The sequence below is a fragment of the Pseudopipra pipra genome, chromosome 1, assembly GCF_036250125.1.
Source record: "Pseudopipra pipra isolate bDixPip1 chromosome 1, bDixPip1.hap1, whole genome shotgun sequence".
Taxonomy (NCBI): domain Eukaryota; kingdom Metazoa; phylum Chordata; class Aves; order Passeriformes; family Pipridae; genus Pseudopipra; species Pseudopipra pipra.
The window spans coordinates 116,897,355-116,915,875 of NC_087549.1; the positions used below are offsets into that span (position 1 = coordinate 116,897,355).

The following is an 18,521-nucleotide window of genomic DNA, read 5'->3' on the forward strand; positions in this document are numbered from 1 at the left end:
ATACCTGATACATTACAAAACCTCAAATGTAACATAATATTTATAGTCATTAAGAGTACACACACTAAATACTAAGTGCTTTAAACTGGAATGTCTCAGCTCTGCAATTTAACTAATATTTCCCTAACAAATAGCTACAGTCCTCCTAGATATTGAGGTGGAAGGTGAAGTAGGAGCACAAAGACGCCAAACAAAGAGGTTAGCTGTTGGACAACTTTCTTATTTCTCTGCCACTATCCAGGAAGAAAAAAAACCCCAATACTAATATACCTCAAAATACATTATCCTATTACAATGTACTAGTATCACAAAGTAACAGCTGTGATAACCTTGATGTGCATAAACCCGGAAAATAACCAAATCATATATTCAACAAAGTACAATAGCTGCTGAATAAAACAACCTGCTTATTTACCTCTATCAGATAAGAAAAAAATGCAACATCACAACATAAGCAGAACTTTTTTGGGGAAGGGGGCTAGGGTGACACCTACAAGCCCAAAGACTAAACATACTTTATTACTAAAGAACATTTAAACATAGATGGAAATTTACATACCACTTTGCAAACAGACAAAATTAAAGAAGTCCTTTGCCCTGAAAATTTACAATCTAAATTCAGCAACACAAATGAATGAAGGTTAATCCTTCACAAAAAACAAAGAGAATCGGCTGAGTGACAGCAAACAAGGGCTTGCTTTAAATGGCAAAGTATAAAAAGAAGAGATGCAAGAATGGTTCCAGAAAGGGCAGAAGTTGAACATGTTGGGTGGCTAAAAGCCATGTGAAATGGAGTAAGGAAACAAAAAAGAGCCTGAAGTTAGTGAACTGGAATGAAGGAAAATGTGGTTGGTATTCCACACAGAGTTCAAAAAGACCATTTGGGATCATTTAACTCAGCACCCTCCTCCTGTCAGTAGTAAGAGCACATACTCCTAAGAATAGGTGACTGTGGACCTATAGTCCATTCCCCTTGTACTCCCTCAGCATCCACAGCCACTGAATTCGAGGTGCTAAAGGGTATATAGCTGAGCTCTCTTTGTCTGTTTATGGACCTGTTGCTCATGAATTTATTTAACCCACCTTCAATGTGCTGATACTATTTGCCTCCACACCCTCCTGCAGGAAAAGCTTCCAATACCTACTGGGTAGAAGGACTTCATCTGTTATAAAATGATCTCTTAACAATTTTTGTGAATATCTCCATTTCCAGTATTATGGAATTTACTGAATAATAGCTCTTGCTCCTGTAGCAACTGCAAGAGAAGCATGGCAAGGTGTGCTCCTTTGGGAGACTCAGAACCTTCAACAAATTAAATTTGCGACTTCCTACCTTTAATACTGGTCTACTTTATTGGGATTGACTAAATTACAATTGTTTTTTGAACATTTCTACCCAGTCTGCTGCTTACTTGTTTCTCTCTCCTGTTTCTGCCCCCTTCCTCCATTTCTTCCTCTGCCTTTCTCTCCCTCTGCTCCTTTCTTGCTGTAACTCCCCCACTTTTCCTACTCCTCTCATCTCACTGATGCGCTTCTAGGAGGACAATCCATGGCTCAAGACCCACATGTGGCTCAAGCAGCAACTGAAGGAGGTCTGCAAAGATACAGTTGGGCACCCTCAAATATTCTTTAAGGTATTTTAGCTTTTACCTACTGTAAGACCGTATAAGGGCACTGACTTCACATCTATATGAATATTTTGCTTCCCAGGTGGGGGTGTAAAGCAATCACCACAGCAAGAACTATTGTTGCAGCTTGCATGCTTTACTATTTTAAAAATTCAGTCATGCCCAGGAAGAGGTTGGCCCATGGATGGTCCCCCCATTCATTCAAGAGGAGGATGCCCTGTCTCTTCTGCTCCTTACAGAAGGCAATACAAAAGCTGAACTAAATTGCTGGAGCAGAAAAACCATCAATCTGTCTCTGCTTCCACCTTGGCTGCAACTGTTTCGGCAATCAGGGCAAAAATTGCCTCAGCTGCCCTGATGGACCATCTCTCTGCTGTTTCTTACAGTCTCTGTTAATGCCCAGCACAATCTTGCTGTCCATAGGAACATAACACTCTTCTGCCTTGAGTGGCTTTATGTCCTTTTCTGATTCTCAACTACAACTCATTCATTCTCCCAGTCTTATCAATACCTGCAATCTGATTACCCTCACAAGGAGACTGAGGGGATGGAAAACTTGGAAAGCAGCTATTCCAAAGAAAATATTAAGATTTTACTAGAGATTTTAATCCTGAGATGAAACTAAAAGACAAGCAGCAGGGCAGCTGAAGGCCTGACACTAGTTACACTCAAAACTTAGATTTCCTAGGTCACTCTTGTCACTCCTACACATCTTCTTGCCTGATTTCCTATGTCACAAGGGTGCTGTTAAAATTAAATTTAAATTAGGAAAGCATCACCACAACTTTAATGCAATGGAGAACTCAGTCAGCTTCATCATATTTTGAGACTTGGCACAGCTATTTAAAGCCTCCAGTCTTTTCCCTCTCTCACACAGTCACCCAAGTATAAGTAGGCATAAATACTTTCATCAGAAGCCAAAGCCCCACAAAATATGATAGCATTCTCAAATTAAGAATTACCCCATCAAAAACAAAACTAGGCAATTCTTGTTGATAAACAAGTTACAAGGAAGTCAAGGAGGACACAATGATAAATACTTGCATACATCACCTAATTTAGCTTCTTTAAAAAGGTTACTAAGACATACAGAAAATAATGTGCAAATATAATACTACAATAATCAGTTTGATCAGAAACTTCTGCTTAAATGACCTTTTGTGTTATACCACAGTGTTGATATAGTTGCTTTAAAATGATGTTATTACAACTGTGTACATTTTAGCAATCTTTCAAAACCATCTGAAACAGCTAAATAATGCTTTAATGAAATATGTTGCACTTTCTCCACCATTTATAGGCCACTTCTCAGAGCAGCTACAGTTGTTCAGAATATAAAATAACACACAAACTTTCTAGAAGTTGTCCACTTGAAAAGCACAAATACATGACAAAACCACAACAGTCGTCATGTAAATTAGCACCTTAAAATGTCAGTGAAGATATTCAAACTGCATATAAAACTTTTGAGACAGTTACCCTGGCAGGTTTCCTTGAAGAACAATCACTACTGCCCTGAAACTTTGCTATTGTCTCCAAAAAACTCTGACAAAGTTCTTAGACCATACAGACGTACTTATCTTTTTTTAATAAATTCACCTATTGTAAAAAGATACTTTCAATTTTAGAATTAATTTTTAATGTTCAGGGTCTTTTTTACCCCTGTGTGCAACTCTCTGCATGATCCTAGGCATCAAAAGAAAAAAGAAAGACACCAAGACCCCTCTCCTGATTTCTCTCAAACAGACAGACACGGGAATTAGCTCACTGACCAAAACGTATTGCTCAGATGGCCACAGAAGAAAAAGCATTAAATATTAGCAGCGCACCTGCCCCGGGAAGGGCCTCCCCTCTTAGCACAGAGCATTTACTACTGCCTTTACAATTCTCAGTACCAGTTCAAGATTCTCTATGTTCCAGCAAATCCAGCAGCTCCAGAGAGAAAGATGAGAAATCAGCCATTTATACTGATACAGAGAAAGTACAAAACACATCTACTAACGTGCTGTGATAATGTTACATTCACTTTTGACTCTAAAAAAGTCCCTGGAGGAATTAAGCCCTAATTTCTGCCTTGATTCACAGAAACACAGAGGCAAAGAAATCTAACAGGAATCTACATCATTAATCGTACAGCCTTTTTAATCCAATTACTTCATATTTTCTCTTAAACAAACGAACTGCCAAAACTTGGCCTGGACCCAGTTCTCAAAACAGCTCAATTTAATCTTACCTGATCTATATTTTCAGTTGTGAAATCATGAATCAAATTGGAGGGAGCAGAGAGAGTCAAATACCATATCTACACCAAGCTATAGTCTGCATGCCTCTCTCTCCTTTTCTCTCCCAGCTCCCATCACACAGAGTCCAGGTTAATAAAGAACACTGCATATTGAATATTGAAGTTATGTGTACAACTCTGCAATATATTTTCCTGGTAATGTCAATCAGCCCCTCAGACACAGAACATATGTATTAAATGCATGGTGGTAAACATTACACTTTCCACAAATGCCTTGGAAGTCCAATTGCATGTTGCTGAAATTTGCAAACTGGCAGAAGAAACAAGAAAACCCCTCTGAATTCCAGAGTGTACAGTAATATTTTGATAGTTTTAGTTTATTTATAGTACTTGACAATACATGTTCTCTTCTTCATCTTGTAAAATTATGAAGTCAGTATTTGGACCTCTGCTGTTAAGCCTCAGAGGGAAAAATAAGTATAAATTTATTTCATTCAAATAAATTTACAGATTGGCAAGATTCTACTTATAATGACTAAATTGCACTATTAATTTAACCTAGTTTGAAGCACTTTGTTTTGTGGAGAAAGCATAGCCTTTAACTTTGAACGCGGTGTGCGAGTCTGCACAGGTGTGCAATAATCTCTTAACCTGTTCCCATGAAATGGTATCCTTTTTTGTTTAGTACATTAAATACTTCTAAAAAGGTGCTCTATGGAAGTCTGGTCTTTCATGTACAACTACAGAAGAGCGCAGGCAGAGACCACAGAAGTTTCACTATGCACAAACTCACCAATAACCTTAATCCACTGATTTACAGGTGCCTGTCAGCTCTGTCTCCATTCCCGGCACAATTCCCTCGGACACCAGGACCAAAGTTAACATCTTGTCAGACAGCACGTTACCAGCTCTCAAAACCAAGCCATTCTTCATAAACCACAAAGCCCTCAGCCACTAGCAACCTGCTCTTTTCGAAATCCTCAAACGCAAAACCATCCTCTACTACTTTCTCAATCCCCTAGATCAGCCAGTTCTCTGTAGATAATTTTGCCTTCATATAAAAAGGCAAGGTAGATTCAACCCCTAAAGTGTAGGTACTGTACATACATTTGCCTACATACTGTACACACATATAATGTATAATTCCTAAAACAAAACCAAACATAGAACCCGCTGCAATGCACGTATCCAATATAAGCAGCAGCACTGGAATACAATGGAAACGAACCAAACAAGACTGCATGACCAAGAGGAAATATTAGAATTTGTCAGATAAAACATATGTAGCATCATAAACACAGGTGCACAGTGCCCTCCAAGGGCAGCAAAGCTGAAAGTCAAATAATAAAATTAAGTGGTATACAAGAGAGTGTGCACAGAAGGGATTTCAATCCTCTTTGTTCTTAGCCACAATACAATTTCACAGCCGCTCTCAAGATTCATCGTTCCAATGTTTGGCATGCAAGAGCACAGAATGCAGTTCATTTGGGAATTACTGAGCCAGGATGTGCCAAACAAAATCTACCACAGCATCAGCCAGCTCCTGCCACAGTATCCGAGTAGCCTGGCCATCAAAACATTTCTGATTGCTAAAATAAAAACAGAAGTAGCTTCAGAAAGGTTAATTCCTGTAATATTAACTGATCGACCCACAGCAAAGAAGCTGCTCCTGTGCAGTTTTTGTCCGAGTACGCCAGGTAGAGGACTTTGCCTGCAGGAGCACCTACTTTCACATACTTCAAATTCACCAAGTGTAGAAATGTATTATTTTTATGGTTTGCAAGCCAGACCATACACAGCTGCAGAGGATCTCTAAATTAGTTAATACACCATTTCAAAAGGAAGAGTTATTTCTCCAGGGATCATGTGCCAAACAAAGCAAGGAGGGAATGCTGAACCACTGGTAGTTTATATGACAAAAGATATTTTTCAACTACACACAGCACTAATTATGAAGGTGCTTCCTATCCTGCGTCTTGAAACTTCTCACAGAAAACACTTGCATTTAGAGAAACAACACAAGGGGGGGGGAGAAAAAAAGTTCTAAAACCACTTTTGTAAGCTGATAATTTTCATTAAACGTGATCCGTATTTTTTATTTCTACAAGGAAGTAAAACCAGGCATTTGTGTCATTCTTGATCAAATAACTTAGTCTGCATACTGAGAAAAAAGGTCAAACTGAAATTAAGCTTTTTAATTACAAAATTTAAGACCAGAAAATTTATGCCAGAATATGGCTATGTTCAGGAAGGACTATTCCAAGCATGAAAATAACAAAACCAACACTGATATTAAACAGTGACACATTATCCTTAGATAATATACTAGATTTAAAAGCAAAAGTACTTCAAGCATTATTGGAGTTGAAAGTATTGAAAAATTACATTTGCAAAAAATTACAAGTACCATAAAAAACAAATGTAAGCAAGACAAATGCCAGACTTACATGGTATGTAGATGAAATATATTAATTATAATATGAAACTATTGAGTTCAAAACTGCCTTTGAGCCATACATTTTATGCAGACTTCTTCCAAGCCAACAAATTTTAATTCCACATTGCAAAGTTTTGAAAACTATTAATATTCCATACATTATAATGCAGAGCACTTCTCCCCACCATCTCTACCAAGACATATTTATTAAGTGATGACAGTTAACTTTCACAAGACTCTCAGGGAGATCTGGTCCTTATTCTGTGAATTTACAAAAACCGGGCTGAAAGTGCCAGGAAACACAACTGTATTTTATTATTATCTAAATAATGAATTTGTGATGGCATTTTTCTCTGAAGCAATGGTAAGTCTTGCAGGCAAATGCCTCTTTCAGTAAGTGTTTGAAAATTATTTTTGTTTAAATAACAGCTGGTCTTGCCTATGTGGACTTAAATAAGCCATGTGGAGACAAACTTGTTTCAGTTTGGGTAAGAAAGATTAAAAAACATTAATTCTAGTTAATATCCATTTTGGTCCCTCTACACAGATGGGAGAAATAACATGAAATTACCGTGCTTACATACAGTCAATACCAGACACCCAATAAAGCTCAAATTCAAAGCCTTGCTCATAATGCAACTGATGCACACAGTTCCAGCAGAACAGCTCAGCTGCTAGTTAGCTTGAAACAAAGGAGATTTACATTCATTTCTCCACTTTGCCAGAGACTTCTTGTGTGACCCCGGACAACTCACTTGGTTTTTGTGTGCTCTAACTCCCCACCCTAAAAGTGAGGAAAAACATTTCTTTCATAACCTCAACAAGCAGATTTACTATAAGGAGATCCTTAAATACATAGATCAAATACATGACACAAAGTGAATAAACAGTACCTAAAGCTTTAATTAACTTCTCTTAAAGCTTTGAAAACTTTATCACAGGGACAGAAAGCAAGCTTTTTCACAATACAAGTGTCTTCAGCAAAGACAGGACTGCCTACATATCAAGATGGAACCATATTCTGACATCTGTCAGTCACAGTCACAGACACATACTTCCTTGACTCAAAGACATGACATACTGCTCTGTCACCAACATATACAGAAGATCAAAAGTAAAAAGTCTCTAGGTACCTTCATTGAGTCCTAAAACAAGAGTTATAACTTTTTGACATAATACAAAGTAGGAGAAGAAATCACCAGGTACACTCTTAAAAGATTTAAAATACTTTAGGTCCAAACAGTCATTCTCCAGTTTATATTAATCACTAACCACCTTTTGAACTTGAAAGCCACATTTAACTTTCATAACTCAGTATTAATATCAGAAGTCAAACCAACTTGCAGAAATTAAAGACCTCTAGAGCAGCAGACTACTGAAGGTGATGAAGAGGACTTAAATCCATTCAGAAGTAGCTGCCACACATATATTACACTAGGACACTCATGAGGACAGCATTGCTCCCATCAGGAACCCATGATTTCATGACATGTATTAAACGTATCCTTTTAGAAAATGTCTTCAAGTCAAAAAACCTACTTTTTGAATGCAGGCCAAACAGAGACTGTGTTTCCATGCACATAATCTGCACCCCTGCACGAGTAACTGCACTAGCCTACACAAAATCAAAATCGCAGCCTGGGGGGGAGACAGGAGGGGCAAACGGACTTCGAGAGACAAAGCAGTAAAAGAGTAACAAGCACAGGTAAGCTTTTGGGGGACATAGACAAGCTATGGAAAACCAGAAGCAAGGAAAGTACTGAGGAGAGAGGAAGTTCTGGGATAAACTTCCTCTCATATTACCCACATATGGCTAAAACCCACACAGCTGCTCAATCACAGGGTGTTGAGTGTGTTTGGGGTTTGGGTTTTTTGGGTTTTGTTTTTTAAACAGATGATCTGTGGGTTACACACATGAAAATACAGCCACTGCAAGCTACAAAAATAAAAATGTAACATTTGGTTTTAAGCTTTTTTTTTTAAAATATCAAATGGTTGTCATTATTTGTAATTGCATCTTATATGTGGTATTTTATAAGAAGAAAAAAATCCCAGCTCTTACTAAAAATCATTCACAACCTAAAGCTTTGTCTTTCAATATGCAGAGCTGCTCTGGGATGTGCTAAATATCTTGAACTCTCATTTCTGCAATAAGACTGAAAGAAGAACAGCATTTTGCAATGAGGCCAAAAATTAAAGCACAGCCAGCCATGAACTGCTATCAAACACTGGGCATGGAACAGGGGAAAATACAAAGATGGTGGTGAGGTGTGCAAGAACAGATGTCCAGAAAAAAAGATTATGACATTTCCAACATAACACAGGATACAGTTTCAGATGCACATTTTCAAATGTGACTTCTGATGCTGTGGCACCCCTGAAGCTGACAATAGAACAAGTAGTACTTGGCATCGTATATAACTCCCTGAATATGTAAGTTTTGAGATTAAACTTGCAGGAGAGAGTGAGATCTAAAAGGAGAGGACTGGCCTCCCCTCCAGTGACACCTGAAAAACATCTGTAGAGGCACAAAGACAGCAGAAATATGAGGGGCTGGAGGTCAGAGGAAAGGTGAGAATAAGCAAAGTCATAAAGGCAGGAAATTGAAACTAAGTTCTCAAACTATGTATTTAATACCTCCCTCACAGCATGCCAATAATGTTCATACGAAGGAAAAAACATAAAGGAAAGCAGTGTCACTGTTAGCAGGCTTCCCAAGAGCAAATTTTGGCAACCTTAAACATCACGCAGCAACCAGAGCCTCTCACTTGCTTAATATCCTAACAGTCATAAACTGACTGTTTCTTTATCCACAAGAGGTGAACTTTCCCGATAACTGTGATAGCTGAAACTCATCTCACTGTTGTGGCAATCAGCACCTGCTCACCCTTTTACAAACCCGCTGCTACAGAAGCAAACTCCCAGTGCTTGACTGCACAACTGGAGCCTTGTGAGCCATAAGCAGAGGTGCTCTCTGCCACTCTCAGCACTGTCACACATACACACACACAACAAACCCCTTCACTCAAGGTTTCCTACCTATCAACATATTAAGGGACAGTAACAACTACATCAGTTTCATATATTATTTGCAAGAGTTGCCAGCCTTCATCCATTGGAAGGTCAGAAGGAATGCAGAATACTTGTAATTCCACTACGGGTGAAGATCAATCATCACTACTTGTACTAGGATCCAGTTTTTACCATTAGAAATATTTATAAAGGCTGAAACAACACAAACTTACTATGCGGACCCTGAAGTGCATTATCCTCAAAGGTCTATTTAATTAAAAAAGAAAAATCAAAACTATACTCTATTTTGACAGGTAGCCTGCTAGCTCATCTTTACCTGTGAATGAATCCAATTGAAAAAAGGACAAATTAGGGTTCTAATATTATTTACACAAACCTTCAGATGAAATGTGCAATCTAACATACTCATTCACTATCACAACTGTTGGATAGATTTGCAAAGTTCACTGCAGTCCTGGCACCTTGATCATCCAGACTCACGTTATCTAGACAGCAAGGCACAGTGCCTTTCTGAGCTGTGCTTCTGTGTTTCTTTCCCATGAAAATCAGGTTATGGTGGGAGGAGGAAGGAAAAGCATGTGGACTTCATCCTGACACAGAGCCAGGACGAAGACAAGACAGACGCCTCCAGCCCAAGAACTGGAAATTCTTGAATTATTGAGATAAGTCATTACTGTCCCTAAAACAACATTGTCACAGCTAAAGATTTCCGAGCTCACTGGTTATCTTCCAAACAGCACAAAAATCTTAGTATCAGACTAGACATCACACATCACATCCAGTCCCTCCTTTCATTAATAATGATCCTTGGGACTGGTACTGAAAGGGTGGCTCTGGACCTGTCAGGCTAATTCTTGTGCTAATGCCTCTCTGCACACAAACAGTGGCAAAAAGCTTCAATAAAAAGGTTCACATACATTTGTGGGCAGCAATTCAATACTAAAAAGACCAATTTGAACAGTTATTTATAAACATAATTTTCTCTGATTTCTGCTATTACCAACATCAAGAGGCATCAAACCTCAGCTACAGCAAAAAGATGGGAACAGAGTTGTGCTTTGGCAACTACAGCAAACACAGACCAGACCAAAAGTCTCTTTCCTCTTGAATGAACGAGCACAACCAAAGACGTTACGCTACTACAGTCTCCTCTCCAAATGCAAAGAGGCTCAGGGACACCATGCAATGCCTCAAATCAACCTGCTAGATGTTTTAAAAAAATAGTACAAGTTTCTAAAACACACTTAAAAACAAGCTGCTCTGTAAAGGGCAACAGAATATCCCTGCTTTTTATTTCATCAGCTAAGATGTGTGCTCCTGTGGGGCACCCACTGAGTGACGAATTCACGCTTCTCTTCCACTGTGAGCTGCTGTTCACAACAGAACACTCTGAGCTAAAAACCTCACAGCATTTTACTATTCTCTGCTTCCTTGGCAGGACTCTTATTTATATAAGATTAGCGCAGTCAGGCATTAGATTTATAAACAAAAAAAAACAAACAAGGAGAAAGTTTTCACACTCTTCTTTACAGACCAGTTTCCGAAACATACACACGCAAGCAGTGTAACTTGATTGAAATGCAATTGTTAAAAAAAACCAAAACAACTTCCGAAACAAACAGAAAACTTATCAAAACACATACAATCTTTGGAGGTGTCCCCACCTGGAAACTATTTAATGTCATCCAAGCATTCACAAAATTACTGCAGGCCACCTAAACAGCCATTCCTCTGCTCCATCGAAAGCCTCTGAAGGCACTTACAACACACAGGCATACTTCAGCCCCTCACCTTCCCCCACCCCCCTCAGGGAAGGACTGGACACCAACCTGCAGTTGGGAGGTGGATCTAAGGTGATGTCAGCCAATTCCTTCTGAATCCTGTGGCAATAAAAGCAAGAAGGTACAAAAGTAAGTCACTGTGTGGGATAGCAGCTAACACATAGACCTTACAGACATACTGTCACTGAGTTTGCAACAGTACATAAGACAGAGGCACTCTCAGATGAAGCCTCACACCAGTCCAAACTCACTAAGCAGGACAGGTGTCCTGCCCTCTTACAGAGGCAGGCAGAGAAGCACTCAGGCATCACGCACTGAACCCAGAGAGGTGCACTGCTGCATGCTCCCATAAAGATGCCAGCCACACAGTGGAAAAGTCTGTCTGCTTTGCTCTGACAACCAGCCTATAAATGAGGGGAAACCTCTGCAAATGTGATGCACCAAGTGCTAGGAGGAAACTGCAGTCTGAAAAGGAATTTTGTCTTACAGGATTGACAGAAACAGTCATTGCCAAATTGGCTCCCCCTCTCCCCACAGCTTCTCATCACCATCCCGAGAAAAAAAAACACATCAGCCCTGAGGGAGTCAATAACTGCGCCATTCTCAAGGACACTTAAAGGAAGGTGAATATCTATTTCCGAGGCTCCTGCACATTCCTGCCACCTTCAATTCTCCCCTCTCTTCACCCTCAAGAGCCACACATCCCCAGGTCTCCTCCCTCAGCACTCCAGATGCTCCCTTTCTCCATCGTGTTCAGCCAACACCCTGTACTCCCTGCCCAGACTATTCTGGGCTTATGCTGCTTTTGCCACAAAACGCCCAACCAGCTATCATCCCCTTCCCTGGAGTCCCATTACTGTCACTCAGGCTTCCTTTCCAGATTTCCCCACCCAGCACTCAGTCTGCCTCCCTTCTCCTTTAAACTCAGCATCTTCTGCCTCTCTTCCACTTGTCACACAAGAACCACAGCCTTTCCACATTAGGCAGTTTAAAATTTTCTTAAAAGAGTGAAGGGCACAACACGTAAACACCATTTGCCAATATCTATGTCAGTTTGCCATGGAAACCTGCTGAGTGGAGTTCTGGAATAACCAAACTGCCTAAATTCTACAAAGCCACAGAGAACTTAGTTGCAACAGCAGGGGCTTTGCATAAAACCCTAGTCACTTTTGACACCTTCTGATACAACCTCTCTGCTGCCGGGCAAAGCTATTCAGTGAGATGGTTTATTATTCTTACTGAAGTACTGCAAGTTTGCTTGAAAACTTCCATTTGTCAGCTTAGCTCCCTGAAGCAGGATGGTGCTGAATTCAGGTGAAACACAGAACAAATAAGAAAGGGTAACAATTTACTTAAAAAAAAAAAAAGCCTGAGTAAGTCCAAGTGAAGAAAACTGATTGACATTGCTGTTCTGGAATTACTATTCTATGCAGGCATCTCTCCCTACACATTATTCTGGAACAAAAATTATTTAATTCTCAAAAAAACCCCAACCCACTCTGTGCTGTGAGCAAAGACTATTTTAGAGCAGAATGTCCACAAGTGGACTGGTTGTAGATTATTTATTCTAGTCAGCATCCAACCATATACAGAAAATTCAATGTAAGTGTTGAGCAGACAAAAATAACAGTAACATATTTGTTGGAAAAGATCTGGGGCTATACTACACCACTTGCACTGGAGTGCCCTCCCCCAATGCAAGCAATCTCAAAACTTCACAAACATTAATTAATCCCCAAATCAGTCCTGGAAAGTAAAAAAGCCAGTCTAGATAATTCCAACCTACAGAGAGGGAAACTGATGTTGAAATGCAATGCCTTACTTGGGACCACATAGCTTCCAGTAGCAGAGAAAGAATTAAGGTCTACATGTCAATCCTACACCATCCCGATAACAGATGCCAATAAGGAAAAAGGAAAGACAGCAGAAATAAGTGAGGGTCAGAATAACAACCCAGAGGAAGAAAAGACAGGAAAATATTTGGGATGGAACAGAGGAATAAACAGGAAGAGAGATCAGCGAGCAGTGAAGTTGGGCAGAAAGTCACTGCACTGAGACACTGAAAAATGCGAGACAATAGCAGATTCATGTGGAAAGGTTGAGCACAAGGGCTAGAGACGAGGAATGAAAGCAGCAAGGGAGCATTGGGGGTACAGAGCAAAATAAAACGAGGAAGGAGGAAAGATGCAGTGAATCAGTGAGAAAACTGACTGCAGTCTCACCTCTTGGCACTGGTAGATAGCAGCTTAGAGTTTTTACTCATGCTGACTTTGCTTTCCTTCTTCTTAGGCGTGCTTGTCTCTTTCTCTGTCTGTTGGTTGGAGGATGAAGATGAGGAGGAGCTGGTGCTGGCCCTCGAATCGTCATCCGACATAGCGACCCCCCCACCACACACCCCAACCTGGAGAGGAGACACCATGGGGCGTGGGGAACAAACAGTGAACACAAACACACACAGAGAAAGGCAGCTGACAATCTCGCTCTGTGTTTGGGTCATGCTCCTTTTAAAGGATCCTCATGTCTCCCTTTCCTCTTCAGGCCCTACAGCCGTAGCGGGAGAAGCAGTAGCATTGCGTGCACTAGGAGCACCGAGGAGCAGGGGGAAAAGGATTTTTAAAGCTTCCTCTCAGAAAGCAAGCGCGAAATGAGAGGAGACTGGAACGAGGACGACTGCAAGGATCAGGGAAGCTCAAAGCAATTCCTTCTAATCTCCCCCAAACTGCACACACAAGAGGAGCCATCACCACCCACCACTATCCAGCCTAGGGGTGTAAAAGATAAAAATGGAACAGCTCCGGTCCCTTGGGTTCCCGGGAGGCACGTGGGGGAGGCAGGAAGGGATGGGGCTGGCGAGGTGACCATCACCAGCTCTAAAATGGAAGTGGGGCATCACTGGCAACACAGGGAAGACCCTGGAGAATCTGTGACCTGTGGTGGGGAAACCCCTGCCTGCTGGATAACCCCTGCCTGTGGGATCGAGTGTTGTAAGCGGTGGGGGGAGGGAGCAGGAAGAGGGCAAACGAAGGGGAACGGCTAAGCAGGGAGTGGGGTGCACTGATGGGACCCACCGAGGCCCACTGCACTGAGGGGCATGTGCCAGCAAAGGGGCAGGGGAACAGTGGGTCTGTGCTGGGGGGGTACGTGGGAGGGAGGAGGGCCAGGGCCTAAGAGGGGCGAGAGCAGAGGGCCCGGGGAAGCCGGTGGCAGGGAGGGGGGCAGCGGGGTGCCAGGGGGAGACAGCACGGCTCATGAGGGCACCCCGGGGACACGGGGGAGGAGGGCGAGCACGGCGGGCTGTCCGCGCCCGAAAGGGGCGAGAAGCCGTCGGGAGGGATGGGGGGGCTGGCAGGGCACCCCTGGAGAGTTCGAGGGGGTTGGGGGGGGGCGAGGAGGGCAGCCGCGGGCCCGGGAAGCCAGCACACGGCCGCCTCCCCCCTGGGGACACGGGCCCCCGGGGAGCTCCCCGGCCCCCGCCGGGCGAGAGCCGGGGGGGCCCGGCCGAGCTGCCCCAGCCGCGGGCCCGCAGGGCCGGGGGCACAGCGATACCTGACAGCCTCGGGCGCGACCCCCCTGCCCCGCCGGCTGCCGCCCCATCGCCGGGCCGCGGCCGGCCCTGCCCCTCGCCCCTGCCCCCGGGGAGGGCGGCGGGGGGTGCCCCGTCCCCCTACCTCTCCCTTTGTGTCTGGCTGCTCCTCCTCGGTGCGGCTGGGCCTGGCCACTCGTGTCTCTCTCGCTGGGAGAGAAGCGGAAGTGCTGCAACAGCAACTATTAAACAGGCAATGGCTTCCCTGGCTGCCTCCCCCACCGCCGAGCGGGGCTGGGGGGCGGCGGGGCCGGGGCGCCACCCGGCGCGGAGCGGGGGCCGGCGGGGGGCGGGCAGCGGAGCCCCCGCTCCGGGGATGGAAGGGGGATCCCGGCGCCACGGTCCCCCCTTCCCTCCCCCGCCCCCGGGGAAGGGAGAAAGGGGCGCGCGGAGGGGGACGTGAGTTTTTAATTGAGACCTTCTGAAAAGTAACCTGCAGGGGTGTCGTGGGGGTGGGACAGGCGCCCTCCCCGGCTCCGGTGCTGCTTCCGTGCGGGAGCTCCGCGAGGACGCGGTGGAAGCAGGTGGCTGGGAGAGGGGCAGTTCCCGGGGCTGCTTTTTTAAAGCTGAGAGGGGGCTATTAGGCTCGGCGGGGGGGGCTGTTTGCTTTCCTCCTATTCTTACAACTGTGTCTAACCCAAAGCTACTCCCCTGCCTCACCTGCTTTGTCCGTCTGGCAGCAGCAGCAACTTCTCACCTGTCTCAGTTGGAAAGCAATAAGGGGGGAAAATAGAAGAGCCCATCGCAAAGCCCCCTCGCCCCCACCAATCCAGGCAAAAGGAATCCCCGGCAGCTTTCCTGTCTCTCACCTGTTTCAGCCCCAAAGCAGCAGCTGTGTCCTCCCTTCCCTCTCTCGACTCAGCTCTGAACCAGCAGCAGGAGCAGCCGCTTCCCACTCGCCCTCGCCCGGAGTTCAGGATTCCATTGTCCCACACACTGCATTTGGTGACATCACTGACACACAAAGAAGGGGCACTTCGTGATGTCATCAACGCATGCTGGGAGAGAAAACAAAATCCTGGGCTTGGCAGCGACAGCACGAACACACACTCCCACACACGCACCCCCACACTCTTCAATTTTCCAAAGGTAAAATTATTAGGGATTTTCCCCCCCCCCTCCGAGTCTCCTGATGAGGATCCCGTCTGCGGGAAAAGGCGTGTTGTATTCGCTAGCGTGTTTGTATTCGCGAGGCGATTTACTCATCTCCCCGAAACCTCTGCTGTCCATCTCTCCCTCCCTGTCCACCCAACGGAGAAAAGTGATTTGGCTGGAGCCACCCACCACCCCCAGCCCAGGTGTGGGCGAGGGGAGCAGCCCCGGTGGGCAGCCGCGGCTCTTCCTGGAGGTGCCGGACCCACTCGTGAATGGACAATGGGGACCGGCATTCCCACCGACCTCACCCGGGGCACATTTGGCTTGATGCCTCCAGTTTCCACAGCCTATCGAGGTATCACCTATCGAGTTACTTGGTGTCTTCAGTGGCCGAAAATACACTGCACTGTCACCACCACGCAATAATGGATCGGAGTCCTCCCACGGGAGGACCTCGAGGTGATCCGCAGGCACACAGGACTGGCTGCTGGCTCGACAGGGCGCTGTTGCGACATGACGCCTGGGGAGTCCCCAGGGGTCAATTACAAAACCGAAGCCGCCGGAGCGGCGGGGGACGGAGGCGGGGGGACACCCCGAGGCCGGACATCTCCGCCTCACAGCGACCGGGGGCGGGGAGGGGGGGCAGCCGAGGCTGGCTTCTCCTGAAGCCCGGGCTTCCCATCTGACGCTGCCGGGTTCTGCCCGTTCCCGGGATGCCAAGATGGCCCCAGCGGGCGGCGGCTTGCGGCGGGCCCGGGTCCGGCCATGGGAAGCCTTCCCCATTCCCCGCGGCGAGCGCCCCTCGGGCTCCCCTGGGACCCGGCCCCCTGCCCGCCGGTGGGACCGGTGCTGTGAAGCCGGCCCCCGGGAGGAGCCTGCCCCTGAGCAAGGCTGGAGGCTTGAGTGGGAATGAAACCTTAAAGGCTGGGTTGGGTAATGGGTGCCTGTGGCTTCTTTTGGGGTCAGCTGTCAGCAGGGCTGCCTGGGGATGCTGTGCCCCTGCTCCATGGGACAGCAGCTTCACACTTTGTGACTCAACACAAGGATCTGGTCATGGCACTGGTCTTTCACCATTTATATCCCCTAATCCTTGAGTCAGAGGTATCCCTAGAGGGGACATCCATGCAGGAACAGTCTTTCCCCTTGTTACCCTCTCCTCTGCAGCACTGCATACGCTGCTTCTCTCTCCTTATCCTCTCTCTTTCTCTCGTTTTCTGCACATATCTCAGCAGCACCTCATTTCCTCTTGATCCATCCCAAAACTACCTACACTCCCCAAACTTGCCACCCAGCCTCCTGCTTGAGCCATGCAGTGTGTTAGACACATACACCCCAGTGACACTCTGAGCATCACCCTGACAACAGAAGGAATTCCACTGGAGTGTCAACATTACATGGTCTTTGAGTGGGGAGTTTTGATTTTGGAGCTTTTTTTTTTTCTGCTAACCCACCTCTTCAGTCTTTATTACCTGTGGTACCATGTATGAGGCCTCAGTGAACTGTCCTGCAAAAGCAGTTTGCTAGCAGAGACAACCTGTCTAGTTTGACCTGTAGGAATGACACTTAGGAAGCCGTAGTCGTTCTTCCCTCTAGTAACTGGAGCTTTGACATCTCCACCACTGACCATGGCCTTGAAGACACGTAAAACTTCATGAAAAATGGCATTTAGATAAGGTGGGCGATCTGATGGCTTCATGCCCCTCCTCGACAAAAGGGGGTCAGAATTCAGCTCCTGTAGACTTAACAGCAACCAGCTGCTCTGTCAGCATTCTCCTAATTGACCCAGGGGGCTGTGGAGGATGGGGCTGGCGGTATGGTGGTATGTGTCAGGTGACAGATGCAGAAGATGAGAGGACACAAAACAAGGTGACCAGGCTTCACAAATTTTACTGCTTATGGAACAACTCTTTTAAAACAGAAGATCTTCTCTTTTGCCGCAAACAAACCTCCAGCCCTTTCCTGTCATCACAGGAAACATGCACCAAAGTCAAGTCAGACAACTGTTATTAATAATGAAAGCCCTCCACTTCTGTAATAAGGGGCAGGGAAAATGTAAAGAGTGCTATAAAATCACACAGGCACTTTTCCTATATTATGTTAATAACCTTGGTAGGGGGTTATCTGTAAACTAACCTTTTCTGCAGCACACAGTCCTTGGTAACCCTGTTCAAAGTAATAATACGATAACCAGCAGCAGCAGTTATTTACTTTGAAGCCTACCCAAAAATGCTTTTGCTGAAAGCACCTACTAATGTCATCGCTTGAGCAGCTGTTACAGTGGCAACTCCCATATTATGACTCACCTTCTAGGTCATGGCTAGGATCAGCAATGGGCTGTTCTCCTGTGCTAGCCATGCCATACCCACAGCCGTGGAGAGGGGGGGGGCCAAGAAGCCGACTTCTGTGCCCGGAAATGTTTTTGCAGCTTGCCTTGCTACCATGCTTGGCCTCTCAGCTTTGTATGAACATGGAAGAACTGCAAAAAAATGTAAAACACGATCCTCTTTTCCAGCAAATAGGAGAACTAACTCCTGTAATCAATCTCATCCCATCTTAGGAATTTGGACAAAACCTCACTGATCTGCTTGTATTTCTTTCCTGTGAAGTGTGTGCACTTCATTGGGTGAGCTTTCCTTCTTATCAGTGCTTCCTCTCGCTGTGTCCTTTTTTTTATTTTCTTGAACGAGTTGTGCAAAGGACTTGCAGAGCAAAACTGACCCAG

General features: G+C 44.8%; 1 protein-coding gene across 8 annotated transcripts in view; it reads right to left on the reverse strand.

Moving 5' to 3' along the window:
* Positions 1-15,708, reverse strand: part of UBE2E1 (ubiquitin conjugating enzyme E2 E1) — a 58,246-nt gene extending 42,538 nt beyond the window's left edge. The window contains exons 1-5 of one of the 8 annotated variants that reach the window (XM_064673046.1): positions 15,514-15,708; positions 15,365-15,401; positions 14,790-14,854; positions 13,344-13,432; positions 11,170-11,220 (exon numbers count right to left, since the gene is read on the reverse strand). In XM_064673046.1, coding sequence (XP_064529116.1) covers positions 11,170-11,220; positions 13,344-13,432; positions 14,790-14,854; positions 15,365-15,401; positions 15,514-15,693 — 422 coding nt within the window. In that variant the 5' untranslated portion in view covers positions 15,694-15,708. Of the gene's footprint in view, positions 1-11,169; positions 11,221-13,343; positions 13,523-13,872; positions 14,039-14,667; positions 14,731-14,789; positions 14,855-15,364; positions 15,402-15,513 lie in introns of those variants that run through there. The other 7 variants (XM_064673029.1, XM_064673056.1, XM_064673064.1 and 4 more) reach the window with 7 other exon arrangements.
* Between the last annotated feature and the right edge of the window lie 2,813 nt (positions 15,709-18,521).